Genomic DNA, 20,679 nt, shown 5'->3' with positions numbered 1-20,679 from the left:
TTATTATTAATTAATATTATTATTATTACTTATTTCTATTGCAGTAGTACTCAAACACCTCAGTCTGGATTAGGGGCCCATTGTGCTAGACTCTGTACAAACATATCAGAATGAAAAATATCTAACAGCCATGGTTCACATGTAAAACAAATTTGCACTCTTAACATTCCATTTTAGGTTTTTTATTGAAAACAAAAACAACAAACAACAAACAACTTATTTTATCCTTTGACTGCACCTCGTGAAAATTTGATATCAGAGATCATTTCCTTTCTGTGGTGGAAAGAGACCATATCTTCAACAGTATCAGCATTCACTACCAGAAAACTCCCATCATTCAACCCTACAGCCAAGGCTTTCCCATCAGGAGAAAAGGCACAGCATCTTCCACCTGGAAAAGAAATTCAAAAGAAACACCTTACTGTTTATAAATTTGGACTGAGGAAACCAGCAATAATCTACAGCTAGAAGGTCTCCCCACAGAAAAAGTCTATAAATTAATCATTTTTTAGGATATGTTTACACGCAATCAGAGGTGTGATTGCAGATCATGTTGGCATACTGACACTACCTTTAATCTAGCTAGTACAGCTAAACAGAGCGGTGAAGACATGGTGGCACAGACCACGGCACAGGCTGTATATTCATACACACTCACGTTAATAGCCTATGCTGGAATCCATGCTGCCACATCTTCACTACTATTTGTAGTTGTGCTAGGTAGATTAAAGTTACCATGGGTATGTCTAGGTGAACTGCAATCACACCTCTGTCGAGGGCTGTCCCTAGACATTGTGGTGCGGGGTGTGGGCTGGCCCCAGGTCTCCGTGGGGACGGGGGGGGTCCCCCAAGGTCTAGGGGGGGCAGGGCAAGAGCAGGCTTGGGGAGCAGGGGTGGAACCGCCCCCCAACACAAGCTGGTGGAGCGGAGTGGGTTGGGGCCGGCTCACTCCACTTCCGGCCACCCGGTGATTGCAGGGCGGACCTGACCCCACACTCAAGGGGCGGCGGGAAGTAGAGTGACCCAGCCCCAGCCAGCTTTGCTCTGCTTTCCTGGCTCCCAGGCTTGGGACTTGGGGGGCAGGGGGAAACCACCCCCAGGCACTCACCGGCGGCATGGCTGGGAGCCGGCAGAGCAGAGCTGGCTGGGGCCGGGTCGCTTCACTTCCTGCCGCCCCATGAGTGCAGGGCATGCCCGACCCCTCCTGCAGTCCCTCAGGACGTAGTTCAGGGGAAGGAATGAAGTGGGGGCGGGGCTGAGGTGGAGCAGGGGTGGGAAGAGGTGGAGCGGGAGCAGAGCAGGGACGGGGGCAGCTTTTCTGGCCAGCTCAGGGGGATCATACCCTCCTAACCTTAGTGAGACAGCCTAACTTCATAACTGTTATTTGTTAAAACAAAAATATCATATGAAAGTAGAACTACAAACTGCTTTCCTGGATTTCCATGGGAATTCACTCTGTATTTTAAATCTTCAAACTGACAAAGGATAAAGCGGCCACAGAAATATCAGTCTTGGAAGGGGGTTACATTATCTAAAAGCATGAATAACACAGTCTAGTTATGCTATAAATACAGCCAAAACAAGAAGAACTAGGATTAACATAAAAATGGAAATCCAGAATGAAAATCCAAGGAGCCATTCTGACTCACCTGACCATGCAAATCTTTCAGAGACACTGTGCCCCACATATGAAAACTCCTTTGGTTTATGACCTTGTGATGGTTCCACTTTGGTGGGGCAAAACCATATGCCTAGAACCTCCCACTATCAACTTTTCTCCCGGTATTAATTCTGACCACAATGTCCTATACAGCAGATCTGATTCACCCTCAGTTTGCCTCACTAAAGCATACTGATAGTGACTCTACTTTCTCTCAGCCAATTAGAGTTCCTGCACTTCTGGTCTGTCACTAAAAATCAAGCCTTTAGTTTTAAATAAAATAAAATAAAAATTCCTGAAGGAATCTACAAATGAAATAGAAGTTGGAATTTTCAGGAGGCACCCCTTCAACAGTTACTCACTGCTCTATGTAGTCCATAATTGACCAGCTGCCCAGAAGTTGAAGTGGGGGAATAAAATATAAAGTTCACATTGCCACTGGATCCTGATCCTGACTACTTTTTATCACATGGAAAATCATCTTGTCTGTAACTTGGTAAGAAAACTTTTTAAAGCAGAACAATAAACACACAATTTGTGGGCTTTAAAATGTCCTTAGGGAGGGAGAATGATTTTATGGTTAAAACATAGGACTTGTAGAGTCAGGGGAAATGGGTTCTTTTCCCTTGTTTGCCACATACCTGCTTTATGTCAGGGACATCACCCCTTCTGTGTCCCAGATTCTCTCCTATCCTCCTATTCCCTATCAACCTAGTAGGGATATTAAAGACTTAATTCATTTATCTCTGCAGAGTGCATTGAGAGACATGGATGGAAGGCACTATAGAAATGCAGTGCAGTATTATTACTCTTGCAGTATTTACAGTCAAAGGAAAAAATTACCTTTTTTGAGTTTCCTCACTGCTAACATGCGGTGTTGTGAGGAAAGTTCCCAGAGTCTCAGTGTTTTATCATCACTCACCGTTGCACAGATAGGCAAGAGAGGGTGAGCTGCCAAACCCCACACTTCTCCTTCCATATGCCCCTAAGGAAAGTCATAGAAGTTAAGGATGGATAACACCTTTTAATGTCTGTAGGCCACCCCCTGCTAGTGCATTTTCTACTGCTGTCTAATCTTTTAAATGTCTCAGATAACAGGGCTTCCACCACCTCCTTCAGAAGATGTTTCTCATTCTAAGGAAGGATATGTCTACACTTCAAGATGGAGATATAAATTCCCAGCACAAGGAGACACACATACACACTGATGAAGCTAGTGGGCTAAAAATGCAGCCATGGCAACTTGAGGGACAAGCTGCCCCAAATACATTCTCAGTGTCTCTGATGGGCATGCATTCTGGGTGGCTAGGCCCTCTCGCTGCTCAAGCTGCTGTGACTACACTATTTTTAGTGCACTAGCTCAATCAGAATAGTACAAATATGTGTCCTCAAGCAGGGAATCATCCCCCACTCCCCAGCTCCAACCCAATCATAGAATCATAGAATATCAGGGTTGGAAGGGACCTCAGAAGATCATCTAGTCCAACCCCCTGCTCCAAGCAGGATCAATCCCAAACTAAATCATCCCAGCCAGGGCTTTGCCAAGCCTGACCTTAAAAACCTCTAAGGAAGGAGATTCCACCACCTCCCTAGGTAACCCATTCCAGTGCTTCACCACCCTCCTAGTGAAAAAGTTTTTCCTAATATCCAATCTAAACCTCCCCCACTGAAACTTGAGACCATTACTCCTTGTTCTGTCATCTGCTATGACTGAGAACAGTCTAGATCTATCCTCTTTGGAACCCCCTTTCAGGTAGTTGAAAGCAGCTATCAAATCCCTCCTCATTCTTCTCTTCCGTAGACTAAACAATCCCAGTTCCCTCAGACTCTCCTCATAACTCATGTGTTCCAGATCCCCAATCATTTTTGTTGCCCTTCGCTGGACTCTCTCCATTTTTCCACATCCTTCTTGTAGTGTGGGGCCCAAAACTCGACACCGTAGTCCAGATGAGGCCTCACCAATGTCGAATAGAGGGGAACGATGACGTCCCTCGATCTGCTGGCAATGCCCCTACTTATACAGCCCAAAATGCCATTGGTCTTCTTGGCAACAAGGGCAGACTGTTGACTCATATCCAGCTTCTCGTCCACTGTAACCCCTAGGTCCTTTTCTGCAGAACTGCTGCCGAGCCATTCAATCCCTAGTCTGTAGCGGTGCATGGGATTCTTCTGTCCTAAGTGCAGGACTCTGCACTTATCCTTTTTGAACCTCATCAGATTTCTTTTGGCCCAATCCTCTAATTTGTCTAGGGCCCTCTGTATCCTATCCCTACCCTCCAGCGTATCTACCTCTCCTCCTAGTTAGTGTCACCTGCAAACTTGCTGACAGTGCAATCCACGCCATCCTCCAGATCATTAATGAAGATATTGAACAAAACCAACCCCCTGGACCGACCCTTGGCACACTTCACTTGATACCAGCTGCCAACTAGACATGGAGCCATTGATCACTACCCACTGAGCCCGACGATCTAGTCAGCTTTCTATCCACCTTATCGACCATTCATCCAGCCCATACTTCTTTAACTTGCTGGCAAGAAAACTGTGGGAGACTCTATCAAAATCTCTGCTAAAGTCAAGGAATAACACAACCACTGCTTTCCTCTCATCCACAGAGCCAGTTATCTCGTCATAAAAGGCAATTAGATTAGTCAGGCATGACTTGCCCTTGGTGAATCCATGCTGACTGTTCCTGATCACTTTCCTCTCCTCTAAGTGCTTCAGAATTGATTCCTTGAGGACTTGCTCCATGACTTGTCCAGGGACTGAGGTGAGGCTGACTGGCCTATAGTTTCCCGGATCCTCCTTCTTCCCTTTTTTAAAGATGGGCACTACATTAACCTTTTTCCAGTCATCTGGGACTTCCCCCGATTGCCATGAGTTTTCAAAGATAATGGCCAATGGCTCTGCAAACACATCCGCCAACTCCTTTAGCACTCTCGGATGCAGCGCATCCGGCCCCATGGACTTGTGCACATCCAGCTTTTCTAAATAGTCCCGAACCACTTCTTTTTCCACAGAGGGCTGGTCATCTCCTCCCCATACTGTGCTGCCCAGTGCAGTAGTCTGGGAGCTGACCTTGTTCGTGAAGACAGAGGCAAAAAAGGTACCGAGTACATTAGCTTTTCCCACATCCTCTGTCACTAGGTTGCCTCCCTCATTCAGTAAGGGGTTCACACTTTCCTTGACTTTCTTCTTGTTGCTAACATACCTGAAGAAACCCTTCTTGTTACTCTTAACATCTCTTGCTATCTGCAATTCTAAGTGTGATTTGGCCTTACTGGTTTCACTCCTGCATTCCTGAGCAATATTTTTATACTCCTCCCTGGTCATTTATCCAATCTTCCACTTCCTGTAAGCTTCTTTTTTGTGTTTAAGATCAGCAAGGATTTCACTGTTAAGCCAAGCTGGTCACCTGCCATATTTACTATTCTTTCTACACATCGGGATGGTTTGTCCCTGTAACCTCAATAAGGATTCTCTAAAATACAGCCAGCTCTCCTGGACTCCTTTCCCCCTCATGTTATTTTCCCAGGGGATCCTGCCCATCAGGTCCCTGAGAGAGTCAAAGTCTGTTTTTCTGAAGTCCAGAGTCCGTATTCTGCTGCTCTCCTTTCTTCCTTGTCTCAGGATCCTGTACTTGACCATCTCATGGTCACTGCCTCCCTGGTTCCCCTTTTGCTTCCCCTACTAATTCTTCCCAGTTTGTGAGTAGCAGGTCGAGAAGAGCTCTGCCCCTAGTTGGTTCCTCCAGCACTTGCACTAGGAAATTGTCCCCTACACCTTCCAAAAACTTCCTGGATTGTCTGTGCACTGCTGTATTGCTCTGCCAGCAGATATCAGGGTGTTTGAAGTCTCCCATGAGAACCAGGGCCTGCGATCTAGTAACTTCCGTTAGTGCCGGAAGAAAGCCTCATCCACCTCATCCCCCTGGTCCGGTGGTCTATAGCAGACTCCCACTATGACATCACCCTTGTTGCTCACACTTCTAAACTTAATCCAGAGACTCTCCGGTTTTTCTGCAGTTTCATACCAGAGCTCTGAGCAGTCATACTGCTCTCTTACATACAATGCAACTCCCCCACCTTTTCTGCCCTGCCTGTCCTTTCTGAACAGTTTATATCCGTCTGACAATACTCCAGTCATGTGAGTTACCCCACCAAGTCTCTGTTATTCCAATCACATCTTAATTCCTTGACTGTGCCAGGACTTCCAGTTCTCCCTGCTTGTGTAGACATTCCCTAAGAGAACTTACTGTCAGGTCCCGCCCCGATAATCAGCCTAAATGTACATTTGGGGGGTGGGATAGCTCAGTAGTTTGAGCATTGGCCTGCTAAACCCAGGGTTGTGAGTTCAATCCTTGAGGGGGCTGTTGATCTGGGGCAAAAAATGGGGATTGGTCCTGCTTTGAGCAGGGGGTTGGAGTAGATGATCTCCTGAGGTCCCTTCCAACCTTGATATTCTGTGATTCTGTGATTTCTTTCATTTAATCTCATCACTACTAGGTGTAAACCTTGTACAATCCTAAACAAATTCTCTCTCTTCCACCCTTCGATACTTGTACAGGAGACAGTTATATCCATTTTAGGGTGCTATCCTGAGATCCTAACACAGGCAACTTTCTCAATGAAGTTTATGGAAGTTAAGCCTTTTGCAGGATTCTGATCTGGTATTAGTCATTGTTTCGTTCTTTTAATTTTTTCTCATAAGTCAATCTTTATATCCCTTTAATAATTTTTGTTGCTCTTCTCTGGATTTCCTCCAGTTTGGATACAGTTATCCAGTACTAGATGCTGCTCAAGTTACAGGCCTGAATGACAGGCAGGATGGTGGTGATGTCCACAGTGATCAAGGAAGGAGATGGGGGAGAGGATTTGGAGGTGAACAGATTAAGAGCTCTGTTTGACCTATGTCAAATATCAGAAAGAGAAGCCAAAATTTTAATTTGGCTAAAAGGAGACAGGTCTATAGTAAAGAGCACTCCATGCTACCTCCCTCTTTCTCGTACCTTTTCAGTGATTTTTCTCACATGCATAAACAGAGGAATCTTGAGTATGAGTTGACAGATTATTTTACCTCTATATTTGGAGCTGGTGTGACCACTGCTGGTATACTGTGCCCGCAATTCAACAAGGATGTTGATAAATTGGAGAGTTCAGAGAAGAGCCACAAGAATGATTAAAGGATAAGACAACATGCCTTAATGTGATAGACCCAAAGAGCTCAATCTATTTGGCTTAACAAAGAGAAGATTAAGGGGTAATTTGATTATAGTTTGTAAGTATTGTGATACAGGAGGGCCAGGAATTTTCTGTAGTATCTGGCTGGTGAATCTTGCCCATATGCTCAGGGTTTAGCTGATCGTCATATTTGGGATCAGGAAGGAATTTTCCTCCAGGGCAGATTGGAAGAGGCCCTGGAGGTTTTTCGCCTTCCTCTGTAGCATGGGGCACAGGTCACTTGCTGGAGGATTCTCTGCTCCTTGAAGTCTTTAAACCACGATTTGAGGACTTCAATAGCTCAGACATAGGTGAGAGGTTTTTTGCAGGAGTGGGTGGGTGAGATTCTGTGGCCTGCGTTGTGCAGGAGGTCAGACTAGATGATCATAATGGTCCCTTCTGACCTTAGTATCTAAGAATCTATGAATCTACTGGATCCTCCCCCTTCGAGTTACTGTATGGACGCCACCCACATGGCATATTAGACATCGTGAAGGAGGAATGGGAGGAACAACCCAACCCAGGGAAGAACGTCATTGTACACATAGCCCAGATGAGAGAACGAATAGCCCAAGTGACCCCCACAGTACGAGAGCATTTGGAAAAAGCACAAGTACTACAATCGTCAGGCAAAAACACAGACATTTCAACCAGGAGAACGGGTGCTGGTGCTGGTACCAACAACAGAAATAAGCTCCTGGCCAGTTGGCATGGACCCTATGAGATCGTGGAAGCCGTTGGGGAGGTGAATTATAAGGTGAAGCAGGCAGACTGCCGAAGGCCAGAGCAGATATACCACGTCAACTTACTGAAACCCTGGCTTGATCAGGAGACGTGCCTGGCCGTCCTGCCGGTTCCATCCCAGGCAGATGGCCCACAAGGGCAGGTAAAGATATCCCCCGAATTAGCCCCAGAACAATGAACAGAGGTAGTCGACATGATCCAGTGGAACCAAGACGTGTTCTCCACACAACCAGGCCGTACAACACTGATCCAACACCATATCATCACCTGTCCCAGAGCAAGGGTGACGATAAAACCATATCGCATACCAGAGGCAAAAAGAGAAGAAATTAGGGCAGAAGTAAAGAAGATGCTGGAATTTGGGGTGATTGAGGAATCACACAGCCAGTGGTCCAGCCCTATTGTCTTGGTCCCCAAGCCTGATGGCAGCCTGAGGTTTTGTAATGACTTCCGGAAGTTAAATGAGGTATTCCAATTCGATGACTACCCAATATCATGTATTGATGAGCTGGTGGATCAGTTAGGCAAGGCCCGATAGTTGACCACCTTGGATTTGACAAAAGGCTACTGGCAAATCCCCCTGGCTGAGGACGCCAAGGAAAAAACCGCTTTCTCTACACCCGATGGCCTTTTCCAATACCCCGTCCTCCTTTTTGGGCTCCATGGGGCCCCTGTGACTTTCCAATGATTGATGGATAGATTACTTCGACCCCATGGCAAGTATGCAGCCGCCTATTTAGATGATGTGGTAATCCATAGCCCTGACTGGGAGACGCACCTGGGGAAAGTGGAAGCAGTACTGGATGCTCTTAGACAGACTGGCCTCACCGCTAACCCATCCAAATGTGCAATAGGGTTAGCCAAGGCCAGATATCGCGGGTATGTAGTCGGAAGGGGCCTGGTGAAGCCCCAATGGAACAAAGTGAAGACAATAGAGGAATGGCCCCGCCCGATGCACAAGAAGCAAGTCAGAGCATTCTTAGGGATAGTGGGGTACTATCGCCAGTTCATCTCTCACTTCGCCACAAGGGCAGCACCTCTGACGGACCTGATAAGAGCTCGGGGCCCAGAGATAGTTAAGTGGACCAAAGCGGCAGAAGAAGCTTTCACAGACCTAAGGACGGCCCTCTGCAGCCATCCAGTGCTCATAGCCCCAGATTTCAAAAAGGAGTTCATCCTACAAACAGACGCCTTGGAGGTAGGACAGATGGTGGGGGATGAGAAGCACCCAATCCTTTAACTTAGCCGAAAGCTCCTGCCCAGAGAGCAATGGTACGCCATAGTAGAAAAAGAATGCTTAGCGGTTAAATGGGCCATGGAGATTCTATGGTACTACCTACTTGGGCGGCAGTTCACCCTTGTGACAGACCACACCCCACTCCACTGGATGCACACAAACAAGGAGAGGAATGCATGAGTGACTAGATGGTTTCTATCCCTACAGCATTTCCACTTCCGGATACAGCATAGAGCCAGAAGCCGACATGGCAACACGGACAGCCTGTCACGACAACACTGTTTCTCGTCCCAAGTAGCCCAACCCCATGGTGTTGAGCGGGGTGGGGGTGGGGAGGGATATGTGATACAGGAGGGCCAGGGAGCAGTGGTAGAGGGGAAATATATAAACCCTAGGTTAATTAAGGTGTGGTTCCCTGTAGACTAGGGAGGGTTGCTAAAGGTTAATTGGAGCACCTGTAGTCAATTAAGCCCTGTCAGGAACCTAATAAAACCCCCTGCTTCAGGCAGTCAGGGGAGGAGGAGGAAGGAGAAAGGACTGGAGCTTGGAGGTGTGTTGTAAGATTTGAAAAACCAGAGAACCGAAGTAAGGGAGACCCTGCCTCAACAGGGGAGGGAGACTTCCTCCCCCAACATCTAAGGACTGAAGGTTCTCCACCCAAGGCAGAAGAGGGTAAGAACCCGCAGGGATTGAGAGGGGCTGGGGCTCAGAGTGAGGAGCAAATCCAGATCCTCCCCCGCTTCCCTTCTCTACCACCTTCCCAGGCTACTATTGGGGACCTCAGCATCCCAAGAGCAGGGGCAAGGGTGGCATCTTAGCCCCCTACCAAGAAAAGCGCAGGACCCACCATACTAACATCAGCCAACTTGCCACAGTATATATATGTAGATCAAATCTTTAATATTCTCTCCTCAGTCTAATAGAGAAAGGTATAACATGATCCAGTGGCTGGAAGTTGAAGCTAGACAAATTCAGATTGGAAATAAGGTGTACATTTTTAACAGTGACCATTACCATTAACCATTTGGAATTACTTACCAATGGTCATGGTGGATTATCCATCACTGACCCTTTTTAAATCAAGATTGGATGTATTTCTAAAAGAATTATTTTGGGGAAGTCCCATGGCCTGTGTTATGCAGGAGGTCAAACTAGATGATCACAGTGGTCCCTTATAATCTATGAGTCTACTGAAGGACAAGGTCAGCTCATTTCTTATTACTGTGAATTATTCCAGTTTAGCTATTTGCATTTTGTAGACATGAAAAAACTCCACTAAAACAACAAAAGTTTACTGGTTCATCAGGCCATCATGATCACATCTTACATATTTTCTATTTGTACTTCAGTTGATATAACAGTAATTTTGTATGGATGACAAATTATAAAAATTATTTCCATATCACTTTATTATGCTAGATGCAGGCACCACATATATATTTTTTTATCAGCAGAACTCACCACAGAAATCAGGTTATTTTCATACAGTTTCAGTATCACACCGCATTAGCATTTGTCAGAGCAGAAATATATGAGAAAATTATAATTTCAAATGTTCTGGTTAAAACTCAAGTACAAAATACATCTGCTCATACCCCATATTGTTATGGCTATCACACAAGTAGCAGAAACTGCAAGATTGCTTTACATGCCTGGAACTAATTCCATACAACAGTAATATAGATAAGAAATAATGTTTTGTAAAAACACTAGAAATTTTAGATATATCTATGATTTAATAAAATAGAATGTAAATAAAACAAAAGAAACATTTTTGACTACTTTAACTGAAGTTTTATTTTTAAAAAGTGGCTCAAACTCCCAAAAAGTGGATCAAATTACAATAAACTCCATACTAGACTTTAAAAAAAAACCACCCAAAACATACAAAAGGAGATCTTAAACAATTTTCACTATAAAAGGAGTGCTATCCTGCAAAGCTGGTACAGTTATTAAAACAAAACAACATCAGAGATCTCAAGGGGCACATATACCAGAAATTTGTTAAATATTTTGCTAAATCCATAGATGTTATAAATCACACAAATAGCTGTCTCTCCACTTCTCAGGAAAGATGTAATAGCAGATTACTGTAGTGAGCTGTCAGTTTACTAAAACTTAACATTTATTACAAAATAAAATATAGAATATTTACTAGTATGCTATATGATTTTAGCATAAATAAACTGAACCACAACTGTCAAAATAAAATGAACAAATTACATTTTGTGTTGCAAAAGCCCTCCTTTCTAGTTTTTATTGTTTATATATATATATATATATATATATATATATATATATATATATATATATATATATATATTTCCATAGGTCCTAATCCAGCTCCCACTAAAGTAAATGAAAAGACTCAATAGTACTCAATGTTAATGGGCTCTTACTTGTTTTTTCCCCCTCAAAAATTAGAAATTCACAACAGGTCTCCAACTCATCAGTATGAATCAGCAAGGTCCTACTGTACACTAGTTTCTGAATGAACAGTGACAGGGAGGGATGGCGAATAACTGAACAAGAGTATTAAAGAAAACAAAAAGAGAGCAATTGGGGAAATCTTAGGAATTCTTGCATTCTTATAAACTTTTTGATGAAGAATATTAGTATTGTACCTGAACAAGCAGAGTCATGGGGCCACTTTTATCAATTTCAAGTATCTCTCCATTTCTGGTCCCCACTAGTATATGCCCATGTCCTAAGGTGATGGCACGAATGGAGGGATTATCTTCCAAAAGTAAACCTGAAAGATTAAAAAATGTGATTTAAACTTCTTATTTGCAAAATCAAAGAAAGGTCTCGGTTAGTATTGTACCTTACATTATCTACGAGCAGAATCTATTTAGGATAGTCACAACATAATATGTAAGATATACTTGTTTGGCAAGCAGTTCACTGACCTGTGGATTTATGTAATAGTTGGGAATGGGGGTGGGGTTGAGAAAGATACTGTGTCTGAAATACCATAATTCACAGGGTTCTTTAAATTTACAGAGAATCTGCTTCTACTCAGAAATCTGGCCATGTAGAGGGGGCACTTGAAAAGCTAGTTATTTAACATGGAGAATGCATTTTGAAATGGTTGGAAAAACAAGTTGGTGACACTTTTTTTTTAAAGGCTGTTACTTATCCAAAACTAATGCCAAATGTCAGGAGAATGAGGGAAGAATTTAATTGGCCAACTGGTTGTTTTGGTAAGATTTTGACACTTTTTCATGCCATTTTACCAACCCTCATGCATATATCCTTTATCAATATATTCTGAAAAATAATACCTTTAGAGCTAGAGGATAATGCTGCTCTTTTAATAGCATATGTCTTCAGGCACCTCTCAAACATATCATCCCAGAGTGCCACAACTCCATCTTTTCCACCTGTTACAAAACCCTGCACAAACACAGTTTGAAGAATGTATTTAAATACCAATGTTCTACATTAAAATGTTAATTCATAAAATATGTCCATATTGATCAAGTTACAGTACAACTTCTTCTTTGTCTGTTTTGCGTAGGAGTCTCACCCAAAATCTGTAGTCAAATTACAGATGTCCTGCACATAGGTATTAAAGGAGCAGAGAGCACCTTCCTTAGAGCCCAGTCCTACAAACATTTACAATTATAATTCCTAGGATCAAACTGTTTACTCAGATAAGCATATGCAACTCCCACAGACTTCAAGTTGTCGGTTAATATCTGGGGGCACAATTTAGCCCCCAGCCTTAACTATACTTTAAAAAAATATGTTTATGTGGTAGAAATTAAAATATAATTTGCCACATTTTCATGTAAGGATTTACTAATGACACTACAAAAAATAATAAATAGTTTTGCCAGTTATTCAAAGTATCTTGAAAACAATATCATCCTTGCATGTTGGAAGTTTTTCTTGTCTCTGTGATATTCTAATGAAAAAGGCATTAGTGCGACCATGGAGGCTCCCAATGCATGAACAGCTTCATCATAAAAACAGGTTTTGTGGCGGTGATGGAGTATTAAAAATATTCTTTGTTACGCTGCATGCCTCCAAAGACATGGAAATGAAAGAAATGTGTACATAGTGAATGTGGATTCTGTATATTTCAGAGTTCCAGTATTTTGGCTCAGCTTAGAACGTTACTGATCATAGATCAATACATTAAATATTGGCAAAGAAGTATATCACCACAAAACATTGCAGCTCATTATTGTCAATTACATTTTGTGGTTTAGCCACATTCCATTTTATCTATGGAAATCTGTTTTGCTGATACAGAAGCCATGTTTTTTAAAGCACATCCATTGTTTTCACTAACAAAACGCAATGTACTGATGTACTTCTGTACAAAACCACAGGTGTCTTTTTTAGAATATACCCTTCCTGTCTATGCACTTTGAAAATCCTCAATTGTTATGAAAATAATGAACAGAAAACAGACTACATGAGAAGATGAATACCTTATCCAATGCATGCATAGCAAATACTGGTCCATCATGGGCTTTCACTGTCTTAAGCAACAGAATATCTTTCCAGATGTAAATGTCTCCAGTAGCAGCTCCAGAGAAAACCAGATCTTCTATTCGCCCATAAGAAATATTCATCATAGTTTCCAGTTTCCCAATATTTCCAAAGGTCCCTCGTTTGGATGTAAAACCTCCTCCTGTAATGTGAACAACATTAAATCTCACTACATTTTCCATTTGTATCCTCAGTGCTCTGAAGGACAAAAATTCTGTCCCCAAAACTTGCTGTGAATGTGAAATACTAAGCAGGCAATAATAATGTTGGGCTTTCAATGCACAGCAAGACAGTAGAATGTGGGAAATTCATGTAGTGCTACTATACCCCCGCAACTGTGTGCAGAGTTTTCTTCTATCTTGGGCAGAGATCAGACAGAGAAAGTAAGGGCCTGGTTGGTGAATTAATTGCTCCACAAATCCACCTGCCAAATCTCCTTTTCCTCTGTGGAGGTGGGCACGATAATGCAGAAGCTATGTATAGTATGAAGGTTGTAGAAGTGGGCATGGAGCAGTTCTGCAGACTGAGTGGAAGGATTCTGTCCTCACTTGACTGCCAGAGAACCATAGTGTGCCAAAACCATTTCCTTGGTACAGAGGTCACAGCTTGGGCCTAAGAGCACAAAGAATGAATGATCCTAGACAAAAATATAAATACAATATGTACTAGGATAATAAGGAAATAATATAGAATTTGATTAATTTGCTTCAGTTTACACATATAGGCCCAGATTCAGATACTTTTACAATGAGGAGTAGCTTATTCTACAATAAATCTCATTTATTCCAATGAGTCTATCCATGGAGAAAGGTGCTATTTAATGTGAATACATATACCAGACTTTGTCCAGTAATACTGCATGTGCTTTTATTTAATTACAGTAATAACGAAATATAATAAAATCTTGTCTTCTTTAATCTGTTGGTACCTGAGCCATTTTGGCTTTATAAACCAGCATGGCCTCTTGTAAACTATGTCATTCTGAGTTAGCTTCAGTTCTAGTTTTAGCTATCCTTATGCTGCCTGTCTTTATTGATCTTAACAGAGCCAAGGCTTAATCCAAAATTACTTTACACAGTACTTCATGAGTATGAGAGTAATAGCCCTGGAGAGCAGGTTAGCCAAAATCCTTACTCAAAAATCAAGTCTACATGTTTGCTCTCTCTCCTAACTTTGATAGGACAGTCAAGAAGAATGGTCACTACCAGTCTGCAAGATTTGCTTAATAGTTTGAAGAGTATAAAAAATGTTCTTACTGAATGTAACCTGGTAAAAATCCTGTGTGTGTTTCATACATAGTCATGATACTGTGTTACTATGAATGACAATATCATGACATGGCGATAGAAATTTTTTGGCCCATAGGATAAATGTAAACCATGATAACTTATGCAAAATAATTGGTCTCCATTTTTTTCCAGACAGTAGGTGTTTTGAGAACACTCACAAACCCAGCTGTTCAGTCTGGCAACTTGAGTCAAGGCTGCTATGTCTTTCTGATTTTTCTAAAGAAATTTCTATCTGGAAACCACGAGGATTACAGAAGTGTTACAATGGTAGCTGGAATTCAAACACTACCATTTTTAGCAGTCCAGCTTGAGGTCATTAAGACTCATAACTACCAGCTGGCTTCCCTATAGGAAAGGTCACACCTCTTGTCTCTGCATCTGGCCAAGTGGTTCAGCCAAGTCACAGGAATGCATCTTTTCTGAGAGCCAAAGAAGCATGCTCAGTGGAGTCTCTTTAGCATTATTATTAGAGTTAATATGGCTATTAGTTGGAGATGTCTTCCAAAGAAAAGGGCAGGAACATGGTGTCATTTACAGATCCAGAAGTAGGTTCTGCAATTTTATTGTATTTTGATTACTAGAAACTTCAGATAGACTGAGACTCCTGATATACAAATGCATTAAAATATTAACCCAGTACAGTACCTGCTTGTTGCCAAAATTTGATATGTTTCATCCCAACTGTGACTAGTTTGTCTACATGATGTGGATTACACTTCACTACAAATATTTTTTCTTTTTGGCCCCTGCAATAAACAAACACATGATAAAAAAAAGACTGAACATATTTCAATAAATAATTTTATACATTTTTGAATGTTTTACAACTTTCTACAAAGCAACTTCAAACGAGTAACATTTTGGATAAAAAGGTTACTTACCCATATGGTACCTCATGTTCTTCGAGATGTGTAGTTTGAATATATATTCCACAGCTGGTGAGTGCACATTTAGTGAGAATGCATCAGAGAATTTTCTAGTCAGCAGTATCCACTGGGATGGTGCATGCAACCTTCCTCTCCTCATGCATTCCAGCAAACTTGAAGTCACCCCACCACACCTAGTTCCTTCACTACTGGGAGAGCCCATGACATCAGACTGATGGAGACATCCATAAGATGACTTTCAGTAACCTCTCTGTCATGAGTGGGAGAAGACTGAGGACTGGTCAGTTGGTGGGTAGATAGTTAAAACAGCTGCCAGATGAACCCACAGCAAGCTTTGCAAGAGCCCAGAGTGTTTCAGGTGCCACAGTTACTGTTGCAGGGTTGTCTATCCAATCAGCAGGCCTCATAATCAGGCCCTGCTGCTTTAGAGTCTCTTTCAGTTCAATGTGTTAGGGACCCCCTGAACAGGATTCAGCTTGGTCAGTTTTCTTAAGAACATAAGCATGGCCACACTGGGTCAGACCAATGGTCCATCTAGCCCAGTATCCTGTCTTCTGAGAGTGGTGAATGCCAGGTGCTTCAGAGGGAGTGAACAGAACAGGTAATCATCAAATGATCCATCTCCTGTGCCCATTCCTAGTATCTGGCTAACAGAGTGTGACGGTGCACTCCATATGATGTTATGAAAATGTGCTAATGAGTGTGAATATAATGTAACTGGAATATGCTTCATGCAAAAGGTCTCTTGTAAGGTATCATTACAAAGCTTATAACCTACTCAGTGTGTTCATCCTATTTGTATAAATGTATCATTCTTGTATCTGAAACTAGAAATATGAAATATAACTCTGAGGTCCTATTGTAATTATGCAAAGTCAGAGCCATTAATGGTGGCTTGGAATCTTGATGGCTCCCATTAACCAGGACAATTGGTTGTAGATGGCTCTGTTTATTTGTAAAACTTCCTGTACACCTGTGTGCTGGCAAGTGCGTGATGAAGTCTTACAGTGACATGTGATCATGTCACCTGAACTGGAATCCATCTTTAACCTGGTGCTTTTCCATTTAGAAGGTGGGGTTTGAACCCAGAGAGGGACAAAGGATTCCTGCCTTGTGCAAAAGGTATATAAGGGGGTGGAACAGAACAAAGGGGGCTGCAGTCATGAGAAATCCCCTAGCTACCACCTGAGCTGGAACAAGGACTGTACCAAGGGAAAGGATTGGGCCCAGACTACAAAGGCATCCAGTCTGTGAAAGAAGCTTATTGGAACATCTCTGAGGGTGAGATTTACCTGCATTTAGTTTTTTACTGTATTAGGCTTACACTTGTGTGTTTTATTTTATTTTGCTTGGTAATTCACTTTGTTCTGTCTGTTATTACTTGGAACTACTTAAATCCTACTTTTTATATTTAATAAAATCACTTTTTACTTATTAATTAACCCAGAGTAAGCATTAATACCTGGGGAGGAGGGGGGAAACATCTGTGCATATCTCTCTATTAGTGTTATAGAGGGCGAACAATTTATGAGTTTACGGATTCATTTCGGGTTTGGACCCCATTGGGAGCTGGATATCTGAGTTCTGGAGACAGGAGCACTTCTAAAGGTACTGAAATCCCAAGCTGGCAGGGAAAACAGGCTCAGAGGTATGATAATCTAATCTGACCTCCTCCATAATACAAGCCAAAGAATGTCACCCAATAATTTCTGTATCAAATCCACAACGTGTTTGAACTACATACAGCATGTCTTTCAGAAAGATAGCCAGTCTTGAATTAAGGTCTACGTGACTGAGAATCCTCCACATCCCTGAATAAGTTGTGCCAATGTTTAATTAACCTTGCTTTAAAAAGTTGGCACCTCAGTAATCTGAATTTGGCTAGCTTTAACTTCCCATCATTGGATCTCATTATGCATTTTTCTGCCAGAATGAGGGTTGGTAGAATGTAGCTGTAACAGGGTGACTTGCCTTTGGGCTGAGGGCCAAGCCAACCCTGATTACAGAATGAGCCCCACCTGCAAGGAATGAGACAGTTTCTGATAAAGAGCAGAAGGTGGCTGCAGTAAAGAAGGAAGATTAGGAGACTGTAGAGAGTGAGAAAGGCTCCTGCATCGAAGATCCTACATAGAAGACCCTGAGTCCAGAGGAATTGCTCCAGCTAGGAAGGGTTGAGCATAGCCTGCTAAGGCAAGAAGGACTCTGACCAGAGTGGGGGCGTTTGGGCTGTATCAGACTGGAGGAAAGACTTTGTTTTTAACTTTGAACTTTAAGTTACTAAATCAGATCCTAAGGAGAGCTGTAATGACTGGACTGGGAAAACCCTGCATGGAGTTTATTTGGGGATGCAAGAAGGGAGGTGAGGCACTGTATGAAGGGCTGCCCTAGGACCATGAGGAGGTGCTATGAGGCAGTCACTCCTCTACAGTATCCTACAATATGGGAAACAGACTATAGCAAAGTGGTAAATAAGTCAGAAAGTGTAGGTGGAACAATTGACTTTGAGTCTAGTTAAGGCTTAGAGCAAGGAAATAGGCAACAAAAGTCAATTCAATTAGGCAGAGATGTAAAGGATGTATAAAGAGACAGATAAGTAGGAATTTTAAAATATTTAAATAAATGTGGCAAGGCGGACTAGGAAATGTGAGATAAGATGATACAAAGTAAAAGAATAATTAGAAGGACAAAAACTAAAATTATATTTCAGAGGATAGTTTAACTAGCAGCAGATAAGTCTTCAAGCCAGTTCTCAGGCAATTACAGTTACAGTTGTTTGAGTTCTGGGATCTTCTATGTTCAGTTTTGGACCTGTGCAAAAAAAGTAATGCTAGATGGGCACTAATGCTAATTTCTAAATTCAATGTGTTGTCAATCATCAAGGGTAGAAACAGATACTTTATATTATTAGTATTTTAAAATGGGGATTCTCAGCTTTCTAGAATGACCATGTAATTTGTTCTAGATAGGTCCAAAATATCAGACCTTAAAAAAGTCATATAATTCTGATGACCCTCTTGATTTTAACAACCATTCTCTGGTGAACCATTAGAGACAGAAACAATTTCTGTATACCCCGGTGAGTAACTTGGCATCCCAACTTTCATATGGTATGGAACGCATTTCTCAAACCTTTTCAGGTGGGCTACCCCTTATTCAAAGTAAAAAAAATGTCATGAACCCTTTACATTTGCTATATAAGTAAGAGTAAAAGATGTATTAAAGAAATAATTTGTGTATTATGAGAAGCTGACAGAGAATACTTCCTTGAAGAGTGTAGGGAGAGAGAGAGGGAGCAAGATTTTCTCTTTCTTTAAAAGAGGCAAAGAGTCCTGTGGCATCTTATAGACTAACAGATGTATTGGAGCATAAGCTTTCGTTGGTGAATGCCCACTTCGTCAGACTCTCTTTCTTTAGTTTGTTATAAATTTTTAACATTCTTGTCTGAATCTTGCTACGAACAAAACTATTTTAATAAAAAGAAACAATTGCTATTCCATATTTTAAAATAAAAAAATCTATCAGAAATATGACCTGCAGACCAATTCTATTCATACTATCTGTTTCAAGCAAAAGTTTCTTAACCACTGCTGTTAGCAGCTAAGCTTCCTGTTAGTGACTCAAAGGGACAAATACTGCAGAAACTGCTGATTCAGCAGGGAGACAGGTGACCTGGCAGTACCAATAGGCCTGGAAAAATCTGTTTATATTAGAGGACCCACCTCCCCTTATTTGATATAAAGCAGTATATGTACATCGAGAGGGAATCTTCAATCCAGAATACTATCCATCATATAAGGAAAAATATACAATTTTTGACTTAAATGATTTTGACAATCCTGGGTCAAGGGATGAAAGAATGAAAAAAAAATGTTACATGAGCCCTATAAAGGGTTATTCTTTTTTATTAAGATTCCAATGCAGCAATCTTCCCAGAAAGGATAGGGAGTTCCCGGTAGAAACAGTTTACAGAATTTTCCAATTTTAAACTATATATCCTAATGTTTTTTACCTAGATATATTCTTCTGAAACATTACTCTGTTTTCAGAGAGATGTGATATTTTTTATTCCAAACAATATCTTAAAATTTTTAGTTAATATTATACAGAACAATGTAAAATGGTGATCGGAATAGGCAGTGATCATCGCAGTGCATGTTTGCACTTGGAAATATTCTTACCTTGTTGTGGCTATCTTTTCTCCTTTTTTCCAATCCCAAAATACAATGGTGTGATTATCATCTAACCCAATAGATGCCAAAAACTTCCCATCAGCTGTACAAAAACAATATACAATATCAAAGGTGATATTTCATTAACAGCTTGTACAACACAACAAATATACTGCAAATTGAATTTCAAAGCAGTCATAACAAAATGGAATGTTTTACGGTGGGCAACAAATACATAGTCAAGTACAAGTAGGGTTTGAAGGGTTTCTTCAGGTATGATGGCAACAAGAAGAAAGCCAAGGAAAGTGTGGGCCCCTTACTGAATGAGGGAGGCAACCTAGTGACAGAGGATGTGGAAAAAGCTAATGTACTCAATGCTTTTTTTGCCTCTGTCTTCACTAACAAGGTCAGCTCCCAGACTGCTGCGCTGGGCATCACAAAATGGGGAAGAGATGGCCAGCCCTCTGTGGAGATAGAGGTGGTTAGAGACTATTTAGAAAAGCTGGACGTGCACAAGTCCATGGGGCCGGACGAGTTGCATCTGAGAGTGCTGAAGGAAAACTCGTGGCGAATGGGGGAAGTCCCGGATGACTGGAAAAAGGCTAATGTAGTGCCAATCTTTAAAAAAGGGAAGAAGGAGGATCCTGGGAACTACAGGCCAGTCAGCCTCACATCAGTCCCTGGAAAAATCATGGAGCAGTTCCTCAAAGAATCAATCCTGATGCACTTGCATGAGAGGAAAGTGATCAGGAACAGCCAGCATGGATTCACCAAGGGAAGGTCATGCCTGACTAATCTAATCGCCTTTTATGATGAGATTACTGGTTCTGTGGATGAAGGGAAAGCAGTGGATGTATTGTTTCTTGACTTTAGCAAAGCTTTTGACACGGTCTCCCACAGTATTCTTGTCAGCAAGTTAAGGAAGTATGGGCTGGATGAATGCACTATAAGGTGGGTAGAAAGCTGGCTAG

The 20,679-nt window shown here is 41.8% G+C and overlaps 1 protein-coding gene across 3 annotated transcripts in view; it reads right to left on the bottom strand.

Annotated features, from left to right (window-relative positions):
* EML6 (EMAP like 6) overlaps positions 1-20,679 on the bottom strand; it is a 317,359-nt gene that overhangs the window by 111,838 nt on the left and 184,842 nt on the right. For all 3 annotated transcript variants that reach the window (XM_078852321.1, XM_073339283.1, XM_073339272.2), the window contains exons 17-23: positions 19,718-19,811; positions 15,298-15,398; positions 13,303-13,505; positions 12,145-12,256; positions 11,485-11,612; positions 2,504-2,645; positions 239-391 (exon numbers count right to left, since the gene is read on the bottom strand). In XM_078852321.1, the coding sequence (XP_078708447.1) occupies positions 239-391; positions 2,504-2,645; positions 11,485-11,612; positions 12,145-12,256; positions 13,303-13,505; positions 15,298-15,398; positions 19,718-19,811 (933 nt within the window). The remainder of the gene's footprint in view (positions 1-238; positions 392-2,503; positions 2,646-11,484; positions 11,613-12,144; positions 12,257-13,302; positions 13,506-15,297; positions 15,399-19,717; positions 19,812-20,679) is intronic.

Source organism: Lepidochelys kempii, chromosome 3 (assembly GCF_965140285.1).
Source record: "Lepidochelys kempii isolate rLepKem1 chromosome 3, rLepKem1.hap1, whole genome shotgun sequence".
In the NCBI taxonomy this organism is placed as follows: Eukaryota; Metazoa; Chordata; order Testudines; family Cheloniidae; genus Lepidochelys; species Lepidochelys kempii.
The sequence above is the reverse complement of the archived record's forward strand: the minus strand, read 5'-3'. Positions and strand labels throughout refer to the sequence as shown.